The 23,868-nt window shown below is 38.9% G+C and overlaps 1 protein-coding gene across 5 annotated transcripts; it reads left to right on the top strand.

Annotated features, from left to right (window-relative positions):
- The first annotated feature begins 296 nt into the window (after window positions 1-296).
- Window positions 297-23,211, top strand: MTO1 (mitochondrial tRNA translation optimization 1). Of its 5 annotated transcripts, none has more exons than XM_045498771.1 (12): window positions 307-909; window positions 4,101-4,300; window positions 4,381-4,498; window positions 6,612-6,901; window positions 8,953-9,065; window positions 9,153-9,343; window positions 9,580-9,710; window positions 10,879-11,083; window positions 11,163-11,334; window positions 16,530-16,648; window positions 20,215-20,346; window positions 22,357-22,473. In XM_045498771.1, the coding sequence occupies exons 1-11, from the start codon at window positions 693-695 to the stop codon at window positions 20,307-20,309; spliced, it is 1,851 nt and encodes a 616-aa protein (XP_045354727.1). In that variant the 5' UTR covers window positions 307-692; the 3' UTR covers window positions 20,310-20,346; window positions 22,357-22,473. The 5 variants fall into 5 exon arrangements, with proteins under 5 accessions (XP_045354726.1, XP_045354728.1, XP_045354729.1 ...); XM_045498769.1 differs by having other exon boundaries at window positions 562-909; window positions 20,186-20,346; window positions 22,357-23,211; XM_045498770.1 differs by lacking the exons at window positions 20,215-20,346; window positions 22,357-22,473 and adding an exon at window positions 17,618-17,765 and having other exon boundaries at window positions 297-909.
- The last annotated feature ends 657 nt before the right edge of the window (window positions 23,212-23,868 follow it).

Raw genomic sequence — 23,868 nt, forward strand, 5'->3', positions numbered from 1 at the left:
AAGGTTTAAATTGTGTATAATGAATGCTATTGTTAACGTAGTAAGACAACAAAATTATGTATTCGATATATTTTAATAACTAGAACAATAAAACTGCCACATGGGTTGTTTCACTAACCAGTTTAAGATTTCCTTTCTAAGGAAGGCTTTAAAAATGTGTTTCCAAAAGGCTGGCCATTTAACCTTCAACCATTCCATTCCCCTATTTAGCCATCATGAATCTTTCATCCACAAATATATTTTAACTGCTTTCGAATCTACTCTTATTCAGAGACTACTCTATAATATCAAACGGAAGTCCAGGTGATAGTATATCAGAAAATTCAAAGAATCTGATAAGGCAAACTGATCAAAATCACTGTAGGTGACCACCTGGCGATTAGAACTGCCACTCTCCAGAAAATACAAAAATGACCACGTAGGAACCACCAATTCACAGCCATTGGTGATCAAAAGCCTGCCTGAACCACGAAACCGGACTCACACTGGTCGTGCCACCTGCACTGTCAACCCGGTCTCGCTTCGCCTTTAAAGTCCAGCCAAAGCCCCAATCAGCGCAGACGCTGAACGTGGACTGCGACGCTCTGACATCAGAACAAAGATGGCTGCGTCCTGCAGACTTTCCCTCGTACCCTAAATTTTTGCGCCTAGCTCGTGTCAGGTTTAGAGTCACACTCGGCCTTTCTCCAGCCATGTTTTCTCTCCGAAATTGCGGTCTCTGGGTCGCGGCTTCCCTCAACAAAAAGCGCCTTACGTTGGCCCGGTTCAGCGGTGACAGCGCGGCGCCCTTGGCTACGAAGTTTGACGTGATAGTCATCGGCGGAGGACATGCCGGGACCGAGGCAGCCGCCGCTGCTGCTCGTTGCGGCTCCCGGACCCTGCTACTCACCCACCGCGTGGACACGATCGGTGAGGAGCGCGGGTAGAGTGGAGGTTGGCCCAGGACGCAAGCTTCCAATATGCCCCTTCACCCTTTCCCGGATGGGCAGACTCTTCCCTCTCTCAGAGCTAGCGAGAATCCTAGTATCTGTGGTTTTATCCTGATTTGAGTTTCCCAGAACCCTGGACTGGGCTGTTCTTTGGACCACGGATTGCGCTGCTGCTCACCGAAGTAGTTAGTTGGTGGAGGTGGAGTTGGGGGCCGTGCCTTGGGAAAGGGGGGAAATTTAAGAATACAAGCTGATAGCTTCCTATTTCCTTTTTGCTATTTACCTTTTGCTAGCTTGTGGCTTTGGGAAAAGAGTGAATTAACATTTATTAGGAATTACTTATTAAACGACAGTTGTGTTTTTCCCGAGATTTTGTGAAGCCCTTTTGAAGAAGGATGATACTTTTTATTGCATTCTATATCTCTAATAGGCGTTGGTCCTCTAATTTTGTGCTCAGGAACTGGCAGTGCTTTTTTCACACTTAACAGGCAATGGGTGGACAGCTATAATTTAAAGCAAGACCTCTCTCTAGCACCATAATAGATGCTAGCTAAAACATCATTCTGTAAATTATGCATGCCTATTTTTACCTCCTGCATTTTGCTTAAGAGTGAACAGTACTTGAAATATTAACTGTGTTTTGCAAAAATTGTGAATAAATCACATATTTGTATACTGAAGTACTTTTTAAAAATTACCATTCAGCTGGTAATTGGGGGGAAACATACACTGTTAACAGTGATTCTTTTAGAGAGGGTTGATAAGATTACCCAAAAAATTATGCGTTGCTTATGATATATTTCAGTGTTGTTTACATGTAAAAAAAATAAAGACTGGATACTGCCTTTCAATAATAATTCAAAACTCTAATGAAAAGTATTATTGAACTAAGATGACCATGAAATAGGAGTAATGTAGTTCTGTGAGGGATAAAGGGATTCTTATCCAAACCCATATTCATATTATTTTACCAATACAATACAATCCGTTTTCTTTTTAAATAAATACATTTCAAAGATAATAATTCTTATAGATGAGCTTAGTGGATCGCAAATCTGTCTTTAAATCAAAATCTCATTTTTAAGGTAATTTAATATAATGGAGCATCTTAAATATTTCAACTTAGCCTCAGAAAGATAGCTTTGACTTAGAAGGTTCAACTGATGTAAGAATGCAGAGTACAAGAATTGTCGTGATGTGATTTAGTCATATCTGCCAATAATGAAGTTAGAGGCAGAAAGTCTTTTATTTTCTACTAACCTGGAAAATAATACTTTTTGGAAAACTATTTTTGCATTTCACAATGGAAGAGTATTGTGCTCTTGTGCGCCTGTTTATTCTTTTTTTTTTTTTTTTTAATCTTTATTTTTGAAAGTGAGAGAGAGTTCGAGCGGGAGAGAAACAGAGAGAGAGGGAGACACAGAATCTGAAGCAAGCTTCAGGCTCTGAGCTGTCAGCACAGAGCCCGATGCGGGTTTGACCTCATGACCTGTGAAATCATGACCTGAGCTGAAGTTGGACGCTTAACCAACTGAGACACCCAGGCACCCCTCATTTATTTATTTTAAAGTGGTTTTTTTTGAGAGCGATAGAGAGGGAGACAGAGGATCTGAAACGGGCTTTTTGCTGACAGCAATGAGCCCCATGTAGGGCTCAAAGTCACTAACGGTGAGATTATGACCTGAGCCAAAGTCGGACGCTTAACCGACTGAGCCACCCAGGCACCCCTTTTTTTATTGTAGAGAGAGAGTGTGAGCTGGGGAGAGGGGCACGGGGGGTGAGAGAGAGAGAGAGAGAGAGAGAGAGAGAGAATCTCAAGCAGACTCCACACTCAGTGTGGAGCCCAACACGGGGCTTGATCCCATGTCCCTGGGATCGTGACCTGAGCCAAAATCAAGAGTGGGACGCTCAACCAGCTGAGTCACTCAGGCACCCTCTGCTGCTCCTGTATCTCTTTAAAGAGGAAAATAAATCCCATTTCTAGAGACTTCATCCCCAATAGTTCATCCCTCGTGACTTATTTCCCACTCTTAACCCAAACACTGGCAAGTAGAAACAGGATTACTTAGATCATTAAAGATTTATTCCTACTGAGTTTAGGTCACACTCCCTGAGCACAAAGCCTCATGGCAGAGTGTTTACCTAAATAAAATTGTGAATCGAAGGGGGGGAAATAATCTACTGTAGCTATCATCTCTGTTTTTTACAGGAGGGAACTGAGGTAGAGAAAATTAGATAACTTGCCAAAATGACAGAGCTTATAGTGTTTATTTATTTATTTTTGAGAGAGAGAGATAACAGACTGTGAGAGGGAGAGAGGCAGAGACAGAGGGAGACAGAATCCAAAAATTGGCACAGAGCCTAATGTCAGGCTCAAACTCACAGACTGCAAGATCATGACCTGGGCCGAAGTTGGACACTTAACCAACTGAGCCACTCAGGCGCCCCCAAAATGACAGAGCTTATAAGTGGTAGATCTAGGAACTGAGCCAGATCCCTTTCACTCATTCCTGACCCAAACTCCTAATCACAGCGCTATTCAGGCTGCTTATGGAGACTATAAAAACTTGTAGATGGCTTGGTGGTAGCTGCAATAGACCTACAGATGTTGAGATCACTTCCCTACTCCTCCACCTCCCCTAAAAACCTTTGAGGAAACCTCATGAGTTTAGACTTGCAAATCAGACTAGGGGAATTTAAGGGGAAGGATTAAAGTATGGTTTCTACTTTCAGGAAGCTCATATAATTTAATCATTTCTGCAAAATAAGCAAAAAGGAAACAGCAGATGGCATTTATGGAAGACATAATTCATTATAACAGGGAATTAGTGCCAAGGGACTTCTTAAAAGTATGCTGGATTTGGGAAGGTTTCATGAAGTGAGGATTTCAAAACCACATTTTAAAGGAAAAGGCAACCTGATGAACTAGTAAAAATGTGTCAAGGAAAAGATTTAAAAGAAACTATAGTCAATGGTTTGTCTTCCAGGATGCCCTGAATAACTCTTGCATCCCATTGGGATTTTCTAAGTTCCTTTCTAGTGTTTGTTTCAGGGTTGTTGGTTTTTTTTTAATCTATCATATGAGATGATTCTAGTCACTTGTACAGACATTTCTCTATTAAACTCACTATGTACACATGTTCATATATTTATTTGGTCTGTTCTCTTTAGGTCAGATGTCCTGTAATCCTTCCTTTGGTGGCATTGGCAAAGGGCACTTAATGAGGGAAGTTGATGCCTTGGATGGGCTTTGTTCTCGAATCTGTGACCAGTCTGGTGTACATTACAAAGTATTAAACCGGCGTAAGGGACCGGCTGTTTGGGGTTTGAGAGCTCAAATTGATAGGAAACTCTATAAGCAGAACATGCAGGTGAGAATGGGGCATCAAAACAGGATAGACTGTAGTGATTATTTAACTGTTATGCTTCAACTTGCATTCTCTTTTGGCAGAAAGAAATCCTAAATACACCGCTGCTTACTGTTCAGGAGGGAGCTGTAGAAGATCTTATTCTTACAGAACCAGAGCCTGAGTACACTGGGAAAAGCCGTGTCAGTGGCGTGGTTTTAGGTTTGTACTGGTGATAGATGATAATAACAGTGTCAAACTCCATGTGAAAAAACAATTTTAGAGCAGAGCATGGAGATGTTTTGCTTATTCTAGGAAATTATTATATTTTCCTAGAGGAAAACTGTATAAAAAATTATATTCCTCCTTTCATCTTGACCTTCATGAAGCTTAGTCAAATTCTGGGCTCATTTATACCATCTTAGTAAGACTTTATAGCCTACATACATGTGTTTTTCTCCTGGTCCTTCTGTTGTAATTTTTATTTTTCCTAGTTCTTTTTTTTTTTCTTTTTAAAGATTTTATTTTTAAGTAATCTCTACATGGGGCTCGAACGTGGGGCTCGAACTCACAACCTCAAGATTAAGAGCCACACGTTTATCAACTGAGCCAGCCAAGTGCCTCTATTTTCCCTAGTTCTTGCTTTAAATTTTTTTAATTTGTATTTTACAATGTTACTATACTTATATTTTTTATTTAAAGGAGTTACAAATTTTTTTAAATATTTTTTAATGTTTATTTATTTTTGAGAGGGAGAGAGATAGTGTGAACAGGGGAGGGGCAGAGAGGAAGGAAGACACAGAATCTGAAGCAGGCTCCAGGCTCTGAGCGGTCAGCACAGAGCCCAATATGGGGCTCGAACCCACAGACCACAAGATCATGACCTAAGCCAAAGTCAGACGCTTAACCAGCTGAGCCACCCAGGTGCCCCAGGAGTTATAAATTAATTTTTCATTAAGATAATACGTGCACATAATTTTTACAGAAATCAAATTGAATTTAAAAGTTTGTATGGAAAAACAATTATCTCTATAATTATCTCCCTTTACAGATTAACTACTGCAGTTTCGTTTCTATGTATTTACATATTTCTAAATAGTATTCTTATATTTGTACTCCCTAAATTATCAGTATTAGATGTTATCTATTAACCTTTTTTTACAAATTTTTTTTTTTTTTAATCTTTAACGTTTATTTATTTTTGAGACAGAGAGAGACAGAGCATGAACAGGGGAGGGGCAGAGAGAGAGGGAGACAGAATCTGAAACAGGCTCCAGGCTCTGAGCTGTCAGCACAGAGCCCGACGCGGGGCTCGAACTCACTGACCGGACCGTGAGATCATGTCCTGAGCCGAAGTCGGACGCTTAACCGACCAAGCCACCCAGGCACCCCTCTATTAACCTTTTTTATAGGTTCTCTTTAATCCCCTATTTTCCTTCCCTCAATCCTTCTAATTAGTTATGCCATAAATTTTGGTTGATAGTATGTTTATATTGTTATGATTTTTTAAATATTCATTGTAGAGCTAAGTAGTGTATTATGTTTGTTTTCCTTTCATATACCTCTTTGCTTTGCTTTGGATTAATATTTGCTTTATTTTTTATTTGCTTATTTTAATTGTGTACTTGTTCAGCTTTTTCATTAGGAAAAAACTGTCATTTCTCAATCGTCAAGTAATCTATCAATTCTGTTTTTTCTTTGATACTTCCCTCCCAGAGACATCAACTTCCCCAGCCCCCTACAACCCATCTGCTATAATCAGGGCAATTGCTCTCTGGGCCTTCTGCACAAATGTCATTTTGAGCCTTCTTTTTACTACTTTGCTGTGTTACATCATCCCATGTTCCTTGGGACTTCAGTCCCATGAGTGGGGGAGGGGCAGAGAGAGGTGAAAGAGCCCCAAGCAGGCTCCACACCATCAACTGGAAACCCTATGTGGGGTTCAAACCCACAAACTGCAAGATTGTGACCTGAGCCAAAACCAAGAGTTGGACACTCAACCAACTGATCCACCCAGGAGTCCCTGTAGTTCTTTTTTTTTTATGTTTGTTTATTTTGAGAGAGAGACAGCATGCACATGCTTGCACGAGTGTGTGCATGAGTGGGGGAGGAGCAGAGAGGGAGGACTCTGGGCTCAGCATTGAGCCCCTTGAGGGTCTCGATCCCCAAGATCCCATGCCATGAGATCATGCATGACCTGAGTGGAAATCAAGAGTCTGACACTTAACCTATGAGCCACCCAGGAGCCCCTCCCTGTAATTCTAATTTAAAATAGTCATGTTCCAATTTGATCCTTGATAACAGGGCACACTTTTTACTCTTTCTTAACCTTTAGCGGATGGAAGCACAGTACATGCAGAGAGTGTGGTTCTGACTACTGGGACGTTCTTGAGAGGCGTGATTGTAATTGGATTAGAAATGCATCCAGCAGGACGTTTAGGGGATCAGCCTTCCGTAGGGTTGGCTCACACTCTGGAGAAGTTGGGGTTTGTGGTGGGAAGACTGAAGACTGGGACTCCACCCCGAATTGCCAAAGAGTCCATTAATTTCAGCATTCTAAACAAGCAGACACCAGATAATCCATCCATACCATTCAGTTTTATCAGTGAGACAGTGTGGATTAAGGTAAGATAATTTAAGAAAATCTAACTTTACAGCTGACAGTGGCCATTCACAGCAGGATATAGCCCTTCCTTCCTTCTTCCGTTTCTTCCACCTTCCCTCCTCCCTCCCTCCCTTCCTTCCTCACTTCCCTTTCCTTCCTTCCTTTCTTTCTTCCCTCTTCCCTCTGTCCCTCCCTTCCTCCCTTCCTTCCTTCCTTCCTTCCTTCCTTCCTTCCTTCCTTCCTTCCTTCCATCCCTCCCTCCTTCTTTCTCTCTTCTTCCCTTCCTTCTTTCTACTCTTCACAATTCACTTTATATCACTATTACTTAGGGTGCAAAATAATGATCTTTAAAAGGATTAGCTAATTTGGCTAACTGGGTGTTTCCCAATAAGTTGTTAAGTTTCATCTCTTCAATAATTTTGCCTATTTAAAAATTTTTGAAACACTTTCAGACCTATGTAAAAATTGCAAGACCATTAAAACAAACTCCTGTAAACCACTGAAATTCACCCATTGTTAATATTTTACCATATTTATCTTTCTATATACAGAAATATATAGATACATATATTTAATCTATAAAAACAGTAATATACACATTTATTCTTTTTTTAAATTTTATTTATTTTGAGAGAGAGAGAGTGCATGTGCGCATGTGCAAGGAGGGGCAGAGAGAGGAAGAGAGAGAGAGAAATCCCAAGTAAGCTCTCTGCTCTCTGTGCAGAGCCTGATGCAGGCCTCGAACTCACAAACCGTGAGATCATGACCTGAGCCAAAACCAAGAGTCAAATGCTTAACTGACTAAGCCACCCAGGTACCTTACACACATTTATTCTTATTCTTTTTTTTCCCCAAAACATTTGAGGGTAAGTTGCAGAGATCATGACTCCTCTAAATACTTCAGTATGTATTTCAACTAAGCACAATTACATGCTCTTATATAACCTCATTGTAGTAATGAAATTTGGGGAATTTAACATTGATACATTGCTGTTATCTAATATAAAGTTCATAGTCAGATTTTGCTGATTATCCCAATATTCTTCTTTATAGCAACCCTTTTTTTCCAATCCAGGATCACGTATTACATTTAATTGTCATTTCTCTTTATCTGGAACAGTTCCTCAGTTTTTCATGATACTGGTATTTTTGAAGAGTACAGGATACTTTTTGCCTATCTTTGGAATTAAAAAAACATTGTGTATTTAGAATTGAGGACTAATAATTGATGGTCCTAGTTTCTGGTAAGTGTTTTATTAATAAGTGGCTCCAAATATTCCACTGTCTTGAGCAAGTCACTTACATTTTTGCTTTGGTAAAATGTAAATTGTGATGCAACTTTCTTAGTATAAATATATATATATATATATATATATATATATATATATATATATATATATACATACATATACACACACACTTAATCTGTTTATTATAAATTTTCAAGTTTATAGAAAGTAAAAAAAAAAACAGTATAATTTCTGTGTCCATCAGTCAGCTTCAACAAGTAACATTTTCTGGCATTCTTGTTTCATCTTTCTTTAACACTTTTCTTCTTACTAGGTTTTAAAGCTTTGGTACCAGATATCACTTATAAATACTTTGGTATATGTTTTTAACAGATGAGAACTTTGTAAAAACCAACCGCAATACCATTATCATACCTATCAAACAAGGACCAAATAAGGACCATACACTGAGTTGGATGGTATGCCTTATAACAGTTTCCCCCAGTTTTTTTTTTTCTTCTTCACATATGTGGAAGAAACTGAGCCATCTGTTCTCTAGAATTTCCCACATTCTGGATTTCTCTGATTTCATCCTTCTGGTACCTTAAATAGGTTCTTCTGTCTTCTATATTTCCTGTAAACTGGTAGATTTGGAGGCTTGTTTAAATTTAGGTTCACCTTTTGGGGTTTTTTTGGCAAGAATACTCCCTAAGTAGTGCTCAGCATTATGCATAGGTTTAATGTTTGTAAAATTAAGTGCATATCATGTGTGTAATTTATTTAAGGAAAAGGTAAACTCGTAAAGAAGCAAAACAGTGTTTTAAGTACTTCCTATATTTTAGCCAGAAGATCAGCTGCCATGTTACTTGACTCACACCAACCCTAAAGTGGATGAGATTGTCCTTGAGAACCTTCACCTTAATAGTCACATTAAGGAAACTACAAGAGGACCCCGGTAAGGACAGAACATTACTTTAAGGAGTGACATCAACCTTCTTTTGTTTGCTTCATTAAATTTTTGAATTTCATTGTCTTGTTCTAGATACTGTCCATCCATTGAATCAAAGGTTTTGCGTTTTCCAAACCGTCTTCATCAGGTTTGGTTGGAACCTGAAGGAATGGATTCTGACCTCATCTACCCCCAAGGGTTATCTGTGACGCTACCAGCTGAATTACAGGAGAAAATGATCACATGCATCAAAGGCTTGGAGAAAGCTAAAATGATTCAGCCAGGTAAAGAGAATCACAGCTGCCCTTCAGTATCAACTCAGCATCGCATTAGTAGATAGTGAAGAGGTCTTAGCTATAGTCATGGTTGCTTAGAGCCTCAGAAGACAAAGCCCAACACCTATGCATTTAAAATGTACTCTTTGTTTTTCAAGAGCATTTAGTGATCATCTTTGCATCTCTACTTTGGGGCAAATCCAGCTCTGTTTTTACTTATTTTATATCATTTATTCTTTGGTCAGGTTATGGTGTTCAGTATGATTATTTAGACCCCCGTCAGATCACTCCTTCTCTTGAGACTCATTTGGTGCAACGGCTCTTCTTTGCTGGCCAGATAAATGGCACTACTGGTTATGAGGAAGCTGCAGCTCAAGTAAGATGTTGTTCAAATATTGTTATAAACACAAAAGGACTATTTGACTGGTGTTTCTCCTTTAAACGTCTGTTATGATAACTATATAGATCTTATACAACTCATACATTGTAGTTGAAGACTTATTTCTGTTTCAGGGTATACAGGGATAGCTACTATTTTGAAAACACTTGTGGGTTTTGTTTTTTGTTTTTGTTTAATTTTTTTTTTTTTAACGTTTATTTATTTTTGAGACAGAGAGAGACAAAGCATGAACGGGGGAGGGTCAGAGAGAGGGAGACACAGAATCCGAAACAGGCTCCAGGCTCTGAGCTGTCGCACAGAGCCCGATGCAGGGCTCGAACTCACGGACCGCGAGATCATGACCTGAGCCGAAGTCGGCCGCTCAACCGACTGAGCCACCCAGGCGCCCCTGTTTTTGTTTAATTTTTTATTTGAGTACGGTTGACACAAATGTTACATTAATTCAAATGTACAACTGAATGATTTGATAGGTATATACGTTATGCTGTGTTCACCACAAATGTAGCTACCAGCTGTCCCATTACATAGCTGTTACAATATCATTGACTGTATTCCTTATGCTGTGCCAAACACTTTTGGTTTTAATTCTCATTTTGAGCTCCTAGGTCTGATACCATATTTGATTAGATTTTTTCTGACTTTGTTTTTAAAGATTTTATTTTTGACTAATCTCTACAACCTGGGGCTTGAACTTACATCCCTGAGATCAAGAGTCGCACGCTGTACTGACTGAGCCAGGCAGCCGCCCCTGAAATTTTTTTATAAACAAAATTTAGTTCTTCTTACATAACATTATTGAAAATTAACATACACCTTTTAAGTGAGAAGTTATGTTATTTTTACTTGTAAGTGGGAAAAGGCTAGAAGAGCTTTACGGGTGGATTTAAAACAATATATTAGCCCACCTGAGGCTTATCAGGAATGTTAAATATTTTTGAAAACAATGAAATATAGCATTCTAAAGTGGTACATTACCTGTATTCTGGTTTTGAATAAGGATCACATTTTCTTTCTCTATTCTATCGCTTCAGCGCAGTGCTTGCTTTCTTACTATCCCGTGCTGTTTTTTCCAGATAGTGTTCTGAATAGGGTAGCTCGTTGTTCGGTTCATAATGGCCTTTTAAACATTTCAGTCCTCTTGTAGGGTGTGATAGCTGGAATCAATGCAAGTCTTCGGGTCAAACGCAAGCCTCCTTTTGTCGTTAGCCGAACAGAAGGCTACATAGGAGTCTTGATTGATGACCTCACCACACTGGGTACCAACGAACCATACCGCATGTTCACGAGCCGAGCAGAGTTCCGTTTGTCACTGCGCCCTGATAACGCCGACAGCAGGCTCACGTTCCGAGGTATCTCTTCACTGAGTCCTGCAACCATATTTACTCTTCTGTAAAACCTCTCTCATTATATTCTTTACCCTTCTTTTAGGGTATAAGGAAGTTGGCTGTGTGTCCCAACAACGATATGAAAGAGCTTCTTGGATGAAGTCTTCTTTGGAAGAAGGCATTTCTGTGCTGAAATCCATTGAGTTTTCAAGTTCTAAATGGAAAAAGTTAATTCCAGAGGCTTCTATAAGTATTGATAAAAGTCTGCCTCTCAGGTATGCACTTTTAATATAGACTTTTCTTACTTTTTACAGAAAAGTGAGATTGTTTCAGAGAAACATTACCTGTGGATTCCCTATTTTAAATGAACATTTTAATGAACATGGCTTCTTCTCAGAATCATTTAGATGTAACTTATCTCTTTATTCAGTATTAAAAATATGTATGATTCTAAATTATTTTTTTCATTTTTAATATAATATTTCTGTGGTTCCCATTGAGTTCTGGCTTTCCTAAGATTTAGAGGGTACACACCAAGAAATATAGTTAATCTGCATTCTTCTATAAGTATGGAACAATTAGAAACCTCTGATTAAGCAGAGTATTTTATTATTATTTTTTTTAATTTTATTTTTTATTTTTTTAAATTTACATCCAAATTAGTTAGCATATAGTGCAACAGTGATTTCAGGAGTAGATTCCTTAGTGCCCCTTACCCATTTAGCCCATCCCCCCTCCCTCAACCCCTCCAGGAACCCTCAGTTTATTCTCCATATTTATGAGTCTCTTCTGTTTTGTCCCCCTCCCTGTTTTTATATTATTTTTGTTTCCCTTCCCTTATGTTCATCTGTTTTGTCTCTTAAAGTCCTCATATGAGTGAAGTCATATGATTTTTGTCTTTCTCTGACTAATTTCACTTAGCATAATACCGTCCAGTTCCATCCACATAGTTGCAAATGGCAAGATTTCATTCTTTTTGATTGCCGAGCGATACTCCATTGTATATATATACCACATCTTCTTTATCCATTCATCCATCGATGGACATTTGGGCTCTTTCCACTACTTTGGCTATTGTTGATAGTGCTGTTATAAACATGGGGGTGCATGTGTCCCTTCGAAACAGCACACCTGTATCCCATGGATAAATGCCTAGTAGTGCAATTGCTGGGTTGTAGGGTACTTCTATTTTTAGTTTTTTGAGGAACCTCCATACTGTTTTCCAGGGTGGCTGCACCAGCTTGCATTCCAAGTGGAGTATTTTAAATTCTGTAGACTCACTTGAACAATCCCATGCTACATTTTAGGGGGATTTGTTTTGTCCTTTCATCATTTTGGTTATATGGACTCTGAGTCTAAAGGACATTAATATAGAGCTTTTACTTCATAGATATATTCCTAAGGACCTTACACAGTTCAAAATCTGCATATTTCACCACTCATTTTTCCATGAAAAAAATGTATGCTAGGGCGCCTGAGTGGCTGAGTTGGTTAGGTGTCCAACTTCGGCTCAGGTCATGATCTCACAGTCTGTGTGTGGGTTTGAGCCCCACATTGGACTCTATGCTGACAGCTCAGAGCCTGGAGCCTGTTTCAGATCCTGTGTCTCCCTCTCTCTCTGCCCTTCTTCCGGTCGCGCTGTCTCTCTCTCTCTCAAAAATAAACATTAAAAAAAACTTTTTTTAGTAAAAAAAAAAAAAAAAAAAAAAAAAGTATGCTAATTCAGGTGGGGAGGTTCCCAGAAGGCAGAAATGTAAAATCATTGTAGCTCAGAAGCAAATATGGTGGCATTATCTTGCAGCTATGAGTCCAATATACTTTTCCTTTTGTTTGTTTTTTTTTTAAGTTTGTTTTCCTTGTGAGGGATTTTGTGAACTTAAAGGTATACCTATTTTAATGCTGCTTTTTATTATCTCTAATCTTCTAGTGCTCTCACGTTGATTAACAGCCTGGCATAACGTGTCCGTGTTTGGCTTTCATCTCATCATGGTGTCTTATCATTTATAACTTCTGTTCCCCGGTTTTCATTTTCACAGGAATTTCCCAGAGCACTGGTGGATAATAGAGGATATTAAGCAGATTTTTAATTATAGTGATGATAAGTATTAAAGAACCTGCATAGTAGTCACCCAAACTAAGGAATCTTAGTCACAGGAACGACAGTCTGATTGACAAATGAGGATGGTGGATAGATTTATTTACCAGCTAAGTGGCACTGGGAGATAGCAGTTGTATAAACATCGTTTATAATCCACTTGGTATTTCAGGTGTTTGTTTAAATTGAGGAAGGTTCACACTATTTTAGATTTTGTGCAACAAATATATAACATCATGCTTTTTTTTGACAAATGTTGCACTATTTCAAATTTATATAATTAGAATTTGCATTAAACGTGACCAATGTGTATTGAGGTAACATTGCAAGCAGAGTGTTTCTAACACAGTCTAAAATGCTAATCGATGAATAAAAATATGAATGGGGGTGCCTGGGTGGCGCAGTCGGTTAAGCGGACTTCAGCCAGGTCACGATCTCGCGGTCCGTGAGTTCGAGCCCCGCGTCAGGCTCTGGGCTGATGGCTCAGAGCCTGGAGCCTGTTTCCGATTCTGTGTCTCCCTGTCTCTCTGCCCCTCCCCCATTCATGCCCTGTCTCTCTCTCTCCCAAAAATAAATAAACGTTGAAAAAACAACAACAAAAAAACACATTAAAAAAAAAATATGAATGAAAAGGCTATCAATTTTACATCTTCACCAAACTAATCCCAAGAGTAGCCATTTTATTAAGGTGATTAAAAAACCAATAATTTAGCCAAATGCTTTTCTTTTTAATTCAGGTTATCTTTCCCTTCAGGAGAAACTAGGGTCTCAGTCCCCACATTTGCTTTTTGTTTTAATTTTTTTTAATGCTTATTTATTTTTGAGAGACAGAGACAGAGTGTCAGTGGAGGAGGGGCAGAGACAGAGGGAGACACAGAATCTGAGCTGTCAGCACAGAGCCTGACATGGGGCTCGGACCACAAACTGTGAGATCATGACCTGAGCCAAAGTCGGACCCTTAACCAACTGAGCTACCCAGGCGTCCCCTGCCCCCCACCATTTGATTTCAGCAGAATATTTAGTCTAGCATTCAGCCTCCCTAAATGAACTCGGTTTATCAATGCCTAGATATATAAAGCTAGAGAGATAGAAAATTGGTCAAAATACACTTATTGCACTTACTGTGTACATGCTAGGCTCTGTGCTAAACACAAGTTGAACCAGACTTTGAAGAGATACACAAATAACTACACACACATTTCCTGCCAGGATTATAGGGAAATACACTGATGTGTCAGAGTGTCTCTTACGTTCTGTTGAGGTGTGATAATTTGTCCTTTCTGTGTCAGAGCTCTGAACTCTTGAGGCTTATGTTTGATTCAAAGCAGGTCTTAAAGGTTGGACCTGAGAACAGCTCCAAGGCTTGTAAATAAATTATTTTTTGAAAAAATATTAAGTTGGACAGTCAAGGGCTATTCTTTGAGATCACCATCCTGCTAGATTCCAAGATAATGCTTTTTTTGGTTAGTCATTAGGTGTGTTCCAGTATGTTCTGTAGTTTAAAAGACAATTCAGCCGTTTTCCTTTGGGAGCTTAGGGTTTTATGGTTTCCTGGTAGCTTATGAGATGAGGCCTCTGTAATTAATTGACCTAATTTGTCTCTGAGAGCACAGCAGAGCTGCCCAGAATTTCTGGACATTCCTAGAGCAGGCCATCTGAGGAAGAAATGAGTCAAGCATCCATCTGCAAAGGGTGATAATGCATGACTGTAGCAATAGAATAAACAGTAAAGAAGGTTGGCTGGGAGGCCTCGGAAGACTTGGGACCCTTGGATGGACAGATCTGACTTTTTGTTGACTTGATAATTTAATTGGTTTGAGATGGACAGAATTTATCAAAGATGCAATCTATTGGAGGGAAGATCAAAATTAGTAAATAGAAGCAAAATAAATTAAGACAGTAAATGTAGGGAAATTGTACAGATCGGTGAATCTTGTGAGAACCAAACAAAATGAGAAGTAAACTGCAGAAAATTTTGCAGTCTTGGGAGCACAGGAATGAGGTGAGCCTAGGGCAGTGTCATAGTTCAACCAAGCAGAACTAAGGTCTTGGCAACAATGGAACTCATTATGTACTGCTTTTAGTTGCCCTGGCAATAACCATTTAAATGAATTATAACCAAAAAGCCACATGTAAATGAAGTCAGTAATAATTAACAGAGCAACAATTGGTCTAGTTCACACCATGTTAAGGGAGGGCAAGGAGATGGGGGTGGGTGATACCAAGAAGGAATCTGAGATCAGTATAAAAGGGATTAAATTGGCCTAAGGAACACCAGAACTTCTGGAGATGAAACATACCTGAAGTTTCTCTCTCTAGTTGGATCTTAATAAATGTCGATGAATAAAGTTATTGCAAATCTCACCTGAAATACCTGTCAGCATTTATCCTTAGGCATGTTCTCTTGGTGAGCTATGAAAGATGCCTGGGAACTTTAGTAGTCATCTCTGTTAGCTGCATATATCACTCTCCTCTCCCCTTGCTTTGGCCCAGGAGGACTTAGTCTATCCAGAGCTCATAGTGAAAGTAGAACTGAGAATTAGCTGCCTAAAGTTCCTAATCAGTATAAATTGAAATGGAGATTATACAAAATTAGAATATACCCAACTGGAAGAATACTTAGGAACCCTTATTTATTAGAAAAGCCCTTGACCATCATTTTGTCATCAGTTTATTTGGAGAGACTAAAACATACACACAGGGCCTTTTGTTCTTACTTGGAGAGTTCTGCAAAAGCAAGAAAGAGGTCTTCAGCTGATTTCGGGCATGCAAGATGATGACTCACAGGACACAAATTCTTAGAGGATTCAGTCAAATCCTTGCTATCAGAGGATATTTTGTCTTTACAAGAAAGGGAGGACAAATGGGTGATAGGATTGCAATCTTTACCAACACTTATTTCTCATGATAAAGAAGAGAACTGGGGAGAATGCACACTAGTCTTACTGAGGTTCTACTGTGTTGCAGATGTCACTGCATTTGGTGACTGTACTTGGAAAGAATTAGGAGTATCTCTTTTTTACTATTAAATTTTTTTTAATGTTTATTTTTGAGAGACAGAGACAGAACATGAGCAGGGGAGGGGCAGATAAAGAGGGAGACACAGAATTGAAAGTGGGCTTCAGGCTCTGAGCTGTCAGCACAGAGCCTGATGTGGGGCTCAAACCCACAGCTGTGAGATCATGACCTGAGCCAAAATCAACGCTTACCCACTAAGCCACCCAGGCACCCCAGAGTATCTTTTGAAAATAGTATTAATTCAGAGATTTGGCATTATTTCCAAGGAATCTTGTTCTTAATCTGGCTTACATGATATGGACCCCTATTTTTTTGGGGGGGGACTCCTATCTTAATGAAACTTTTGTGTATTTGCAGAGCTCTAGATGTTCTGAAGTATGAGGAAGTTGACATGAAGTTATTAGCCACAGCTGTTCCAGCGCCCTTGAAGAAGTACATTACATGTAGAGAACTAGCTGAAAGACTGAAAATAGAAGGTAGAAAATAATTTTTTACTTAACATGCCTATGTGTTCTCTTTTCCATTTGTGCAATTTATGGAAATCAGCTCCATTAAGAAAAAGCTCTAAGAGGAGGCATTGTTACCATAGAACCAGCATAGTCTTAGGCTCTCTGCTAGTCAAAGTGGCGTTCCCAGCCTAGCAGCATTGCAACACAGGGGAGCTTGTTAGGAATACAGAATCTCACACTCTACCTAGGACCTAATTGAGTAAACACATTTGCATTTTTTTTTAAGTTTATTTATTTTGAGAGAGAGACAAAGAGTGAGCAGGGAAGGGGCAGAGAGAGAGGGAAAGAGAGAATCCTAAGCAGGGATTCTCTGGGCTCAAACTCATGACCATGAGATCATGACCTGAGGTGAAACCAAGAGTCAGACGCTTAACTGACTGAGCCACCGAGGCGCCCAGCACATCTGCATTTTAATAGTATCCCTAGGTAGTTTGTGAGTACATTTCAAGTGTCCCTTAAACTTCCTTTTTACATTTTTCCCCTCTGATATTCTAATAATGAGAAAAATAATAGTGTCTTTGGCTTTGATAATATACTGGAATACTCTACCATTAACAAATACTTATTTTGTATCAGGCAAAGAAATCAGAGCCTGCCCCTGTACATTATGACACATATCGTGCTCTCATACTGACCATCAAAGCTACAGATAACTTGGTAGTTGCACTGTATTTTTTTAAGTTTTACATTATGAACAATTTCAAACATAAAAATACTGAGAACATCAGCTTCTGCGTTTTGATAGATGTTTTTCCCTGGGGTGGAAAATTATGTGGAGAAAAAGGCAGGGAAGTGAAAGAGATAGGGAGAAGGGTAGGAAAAGGTGGATAATGACGTACTGTTCAAATAGGAAAGCACTTTAAATTCTTTGGGGACCAGCCAAGGTGGTAAGAATGCTGCATTCCTTGTATCGATGGCATTTTCTTTTAGTTCCAGAGAGATCTACCACTTTGCTATGTTTTGGCTGTGCATATAGGATGACCCAAGTGCTACCTACCATCCCACAATGCAAGTTAACCAAAGTCTGGCAACAATGGGAAACTCACCAAAACTGCAAATGACAAGACACTAGTAGTACACTGATGTGTGAAAATAATGTACTTTTATTTCAACTTCATGATTTCTCTATGAAGTAAAAATTACTTAATTGAACATTCAGGATGTTATCACCTGGGGACAGGTGATTAAATTCTGTATTTTAAACTTGGTTTGCAACTTTACTTTGTTCCATAAATCATCAGGTTTGAGTTAGAATAATCCAGAATAATTATCGTTAACTTGTTCATAGAAAACCCTGACTTCAGCCATGAAGTAGCTACTGTTTTGCCTTGTTTTTTAAAGACTCTGGCACATATAAAGACTCTATATCCATGGCTCAATAGAAACATTAGGTTAAAATATAAGATATATCAGTGGTTCTCAAATCACTACATGGACCCTCTGTACCAGATAGCAAGTTTCGTAATGGCAGAAATCAGTTTCAGATTCTTCTTTGTATTCTTTCTCATGTTTTATTATATATAGATTTGAAAGTTTAAGTAAATATACCTTTAACATATACATTCCCTCACTTATATCCCATGATCCTCTGTAAGGTCTATTTATGAGTAATATATTTGTATGACAGTTTTTTGTGCTAATTTGTCATATTACGATGTTGTATTAAGCCCTTTACATGCAGTATTTTGTTTGGTATTTAGAATTGTCCTGTGGGGGCGCCTGGGTGGCTCAGTGGGTTAAGCATCCACCTTTGGCTCAGGTCCATGATCTCATAGCTTGTGGTTGCAAGCCCATGTCGGGCTCTGTGCTGACAGCTCAGAGCCTGGAGCCTGCTTTGGATTCTGTGTCTCCCTCTCTCTCTGCACCTCCCCCCACTCATGCTCTCTCTCTCTCTATCTCTCTCTCTCTCAAAAATAAACATTAAAAAAAAAGAAAGAAAAAGAATTGTCCTGTGAAGGATAGGTATTAGCATTATTGTCTTAATTTTACAAATAAGTGGTAACCTAAGATCACACAGTTGGTGAGTGGCAAAGCATCTGGGTCAGCCCTTACAATTTGTGGATAAAGAAGCTAAGGCCCAGAAGGATAATGATGTACCCATAGTCAGGTTCATTGATAGAGCCAGGCTCATAGCTGAGATTTTTCTGACTGCTAATCAAGTGATAGAAGCAGATACTATCAAAACATCTTAGGGAAAGCCGGCTTTCTTACAGGATAGAATGACCACCTCAATTTAGATTTTGAAACAGGTTTTGAGTTTATTTTTCTAAGAACAGAATGCTTCACAAAATAATTGCTAAATTATCCAACTTCATTTTTTTTTTTTTAACGTTTATTTATTTTTGAGACAGAGAGAGACAGAGCATGAATGGGGGAGGGGCAGAGAGAGAGGGAGACACAGAATCTGAAGCAGGCTCCAGGCTCTGAGCCATCAGCCCAGAGCCTGACGCGTGGCTCGAACTCACGGACCGCGAGATCGTGACCTGAGCTGAAGTCGGACGCTTAACCGACTGCGCCACCCAGACGCCCCTCCAGCTTCATTTCTTAATAAAAACCTTAAATTGTTTTACATGTAAAAAACCCCACTTTTAAAAATTACAGCTTGATATGGACATAATTCTGAAAACCATTTTCTTAGGGAAACAGGTTGTCTTTAGGGCTCAAAATTCAAAGCCATAGTCCATTGAGGGTTTGCACTGAGAGGGAAAATTTGCACTGAGTGGAAAAGCAGTATCTTCTATTTTTAATTTTCCAGATTTTGCTTTTAATGTTTAATCTCTATACCCAACATGGGGCTTGAACTCACAACCCTGAGATCAAGAGTCACATGCTCAGGACGCCTGGGTGGCTCAGTTAAGCATCTGACTCTTGATTTTGGCTCAGGTCATGATTTCAAGGTTGTGAGATTGAGCCCTGTGTTGGACTCTGTGCTGGGTGTGGAGCCTGCTTAAGATTCTCCCAGTCTCTCTCTCTCTCTCTAAAAAAAAAAGAGTCACATGTTCTACTGACTGAGATACGTAGGTGCCCCTTAATTTTCCAAATTTTTGAGATGAAAGGGCATGCAATAAACTACCAGACAGAATGCTGTAGTTGCTATGCAAGATACTCCCTCTGATTTATCCTCAATTTCCTCATCTGGAAAAGGGTACGCTTACCCCACTTACCTTGTGGTGTTGGAAAAAGTGTTGAATGAGAGATTCAGAAGTTTTTTTGTAAATTGTAAAAAGCTATAAAAACACAGTTGTTGGGGCACCTTGGTGGCTCAGTCAGTTGAGCGTCCAACTTCAGCTCAGGTCATGATCTCACGGTTCATGAGTTCAAGCCCCAAGTCGGGCTCTGCTGACAGCTCAGAGCCTGGAGCCTGCTTTGGATTCTGTGTCTCCCTCTCTCTCCACCCTTTCCCCACTCATACACTCTCTCTCTCTCAAAAATAAATAAACATTAAAAACCTAAGTTGTTAATAGGAGTATCATAAATCATAACATAATTAATTCTGTTTACCAGCCATTTATGAATCAGTGTTGTTCCATCAGCAACAACAAATAAAGGAAGTTCAGCAAGAAGAAGCTCTCCAACTGCCAAAAGACTTAGATTATTTGACTCTCAGAGATGTGTCTTTGTCTTATGAAGTTCGAGAGAAGCTACATTTCAGTCGCCCAGAGACGGTAAGAAACCAGGCAGTGGATAGGATAAAGAACTAGTGCTTTAATTTTTTTTAAACCTGGATTTACAGTGATCACATAATTAATACACATAATTAATACTTTATTTCATCATTAAAAAATCTAACCTCTTAGGACATTTCTTTGTATGACAGATGTTGGTATGTTTTTGAGAGATGAAAAAACAGTCTAAATAAATAACTAGAAGAATTAGGTTGATTAAAATTATTCTCTAGTCCCAAACATGTGCTAACCCATAACTCATGACATAAAAGAAACCACATTAGGTTAAAATGTAATACATGTGAGTGGTTTTCAAATCACCGCTCAGAATCCTCCCTAGGAGATCCATAGTGTTGGCTTACTAGGAGGTTAGAGGGGAGCCAAAGAGGTCCCTCACCCCATGCTTCAGCCTAAGTGTGTGTGTGTGTGTGTGTGTGTGTGTGTGTGTGTGTGAACATCTGTGAACAAATTAAAAACTTTATTGTATACTATACAGTATTAGACTTCTAATGACAAATATTTAGGAGGTGCCTGGGTGGCTCAGTCTGTTAAGTGTCTGACTCTTGATTTTGGCGCAGGTCATGATCTCACAGTTGGTGAGTTTGAGCCCCACGTCAGGGTCTACACTGACAGTGCTATATTTATTGATTCTGAGATGCACATTTAACATTTCTGAAACTGAGTTGTATCTTAAAAATGGATGGTGTATCATAGTTTAATAGGCGGTGGCTCTTTTTAGTGGTGATTCATAAAGTAAAAGGCATTTAAGAAAAATATGACCTGTGAAACAATTTTAAAAAGAAATATTTTTTTTTTTCAACGTTTGTTTATTTTTGGGACAGAGAGAGACAAAGCATGAACGGGGGAGGGGCAGAGAGAGAGGGAGACACAGAATCGGAAACAGGCTCCAGGCTCTGAGCCATCAGCCCAGAGCCTGACGCAGGGCTCGAACTCACGGACTGCGAGATCGTGACCTGGCTGAAGTCGGATGCTTAACCGACTGCGCCACCCAGGCGCCCCGTAAAAGAAATATTTTTAAAGGGAGGAGTGATTCTGTCAATATAAACATGGTATTCTTAGCAATAGTCATCATGGAAACCAAGAAAATAGGCCTTAAATTTTATAACTCTGTATATCCTATTCATCTTGGGTTTTTATGGGTAGTCATAGGCTGCACTGCCCAATATGATAGCCACTAGCTAAATGTGACCATTTACATTAATTAAAATGAAATAAAACTCAGAATTCAACTCTTTAGTCATACTAACCATGTTTCAGGTGCTCAGTAGCCACGTATGGCTAGTGGCTACCGTATTGGACAGTACATTGTTACAGTGCAAATGTTATGGAAAATTTCCATTATCACAGAAAGTTCAATTGGACAGCACAGGTCATTGGAGTTCACATCCCTTATCCACAATTCTAGGACACAAAAAGCTCTGACAAGTGTTTGTTATAGACAAACCTGGTATCAAACTTGACCTGAACTGACATGAGATTATTTAGTCTTTATACCACTTCGAGTGAATATTCATACATTTCACTATAAAAATATACCACAGAAATATTAATGAGATTATAGGGTGCTGTCCAACACATGGCTGAGGAGGTTACATTAGTTTAATGAAAATAAAATGTGGGTAGTCTAACCATCTATTAGTCATGTGCTCTTAGACAAGTCACTTGAACTTCTCTGAGCTTCATTTTCCCTAATTTGTAAAATGAAGGTATTAATAATAATCACATTCCCTTTATCTACTTTATAGTTATTTTGAAGATACATTAAGATAATAGTTTTTAAAATATTTTATAAACTATACAGATTGTTATTAGGAGCAAAACAAATTTGATTTTGACATAGCTCACTTATGTTTATCTTATGGTTTTATTCTTTTTCTTCCAAGTTTTTATTTAAATTTAAGTTAGTTAACATACAGTGTAGTAGTAGTTTCAGGAGTAGAATTTAGTGATTCAGCACTTACATATATCTCTTATGGTTTTAATTCTTAGATTGGGGCTGCTAGTCGTATACCTGGAGTGACACCTGCTGCCATCATCAATCTGCTCCGATTTGTGAAGACCACTCGGCAGAGACAGGCGGCTATGGATGAATTGCCCAACACTGACCAATACTTATGCGAGACAGACAAACTGGAAGAAAGACAGTTATAGCTTTGTTTTCATAGAAGACTTTTAAATAGTACGAGCAGAGAGAGGAGATAAGTACTGTATTTTGGTTTTAGCACCTGTTAAAATAACCTTAGGTTATTATGGATTTATGATTAATTTATGAAGAGGGCAAAGATTATAATAACTGTGCTTCTTTATCTGAGAAAGTTATAAAGTCTTCATTTATAGTCTTCATCTTAGGTGCTCTAATACAGTGAGCATATTAATGTAACGGGAGTATTCATCAAACAGAGATCATAGTGGATCCGCAACTAAACCAGAAAAAAAAACTTCAGCTTGCAGATTTGCTTACTCATAAAGACTTTGTCCATTAAATGTTACCAAAGTAAAAGTCTTATGTTTCAACCTGTTTTGAAAGTTAGTAGTCTTTTGCTTGGATAAGGAGGCGATTTCAAAGCCCTCAAATTCTTAGGGTTTCAAATTTGAAACTATACAAAATCATCTAGAATTAGCCAGTTGATTTCCAACATTTAAAAATGTAGTATGTAGGGTGAAAGTTGTCTTCTAAGATTCCTACACTTCTCCAGGAAATCCTCACCAGTAATTATCTTTGAACATCAATGAATATCCTGTAAACTAGATCAGAAATGATCATAGTTTCCTTTGATCCACAATATGGAAAAGTTTTTGGCAACCTGGTTAAAGGGAAAATAAAGGTAGTTACTTCATATCATACAGTATTTTCTTATGAAACTGTTATGGCATGATTTCTTAATACTGAAGACATAATCCATAGTAACTCGTGACTAGTGTTTCCCTGTTTTTAAGTCAGAATTGACAGAAAAACTGGAAAGGTGCTGGCACTCTTCTTCCTCTTCAGTACTTCAATTCTGTGTTGTAATAGGGTTTAGGGTGGGAGGACCACCTGGGCCCTTTGGCTGGCTGACTCAGACACCTCGACCCTTCTAGGTAGACTAGAAGATGAATGCAGACAAGTGGGCCAGAGAGCTTTGCTTGTCCCTGGAAATGCTAACTCACATCTCTGGTATCAATCAAGAGAGAAGCTCCCATGTCAGCTTCAGGCCAAAGAAGATACTTAAGACAGTATCAAGGGCCCTGAAGTCACTCTGGCTACAGATCTATTTGTTTTTTTGTGGGGTTTGTGTGTGTGTGTGTGTGTGTGTGTGTGTGTGTAATTTATTTATTTATTTTTATTTTTATTTTTTAAATTTACATCCAAGTTAGCATATAGTGCAACAGTGATTTCAGGAGTAGATTCCGTAATGCCCCTTACCCATTTAGCCCATCCCCCCCTCCCACAACCTCTCCAGTAACCCTGTTTGTTCTCCGTATTTAAGAGTCTCATGTTTTGTCCCCCTCCCTGTTTTTATA

Source organism: Leopardus geoffroyi, chromosome B2, assembly GCF_018350155.1.
Source record: "Leopardus geoffroyi isolate Oge1 chromosome B2, O.geoffroyi_Oge1_pat1.0, whole genome shotgun sequence".
NCBI classification, from domain to species: Eukaryota; Metazoa; Chordata; class Mammalia; order Carnivora; family Felidae; genus Leopardus; species Leopardus geoffroyi.

Coding starts and splice junctions, on each gene's coding strand:
- MTO1 (XM_045498769.1), top strand. CDS start 693: ATGTTTTCTCTCCGAAATTGCGGTCTCTGGGTCGCGGCTTCCCTCAAC. Junction 9,344..9,579: donor AGCTAAAATGATTCAGCCAG/GTAAAGAGAATC, acceptor TTCTTTGGTCAG/GTTATGGTGTTCAGTATGAT. Junction 11,335..16,529: donor GATAAAAGTCTGCCTCTCAG/GTATGCACTTTT, acceptor GTGTATTTGCAG/AGCTCTAGATGTTCTGAAGT.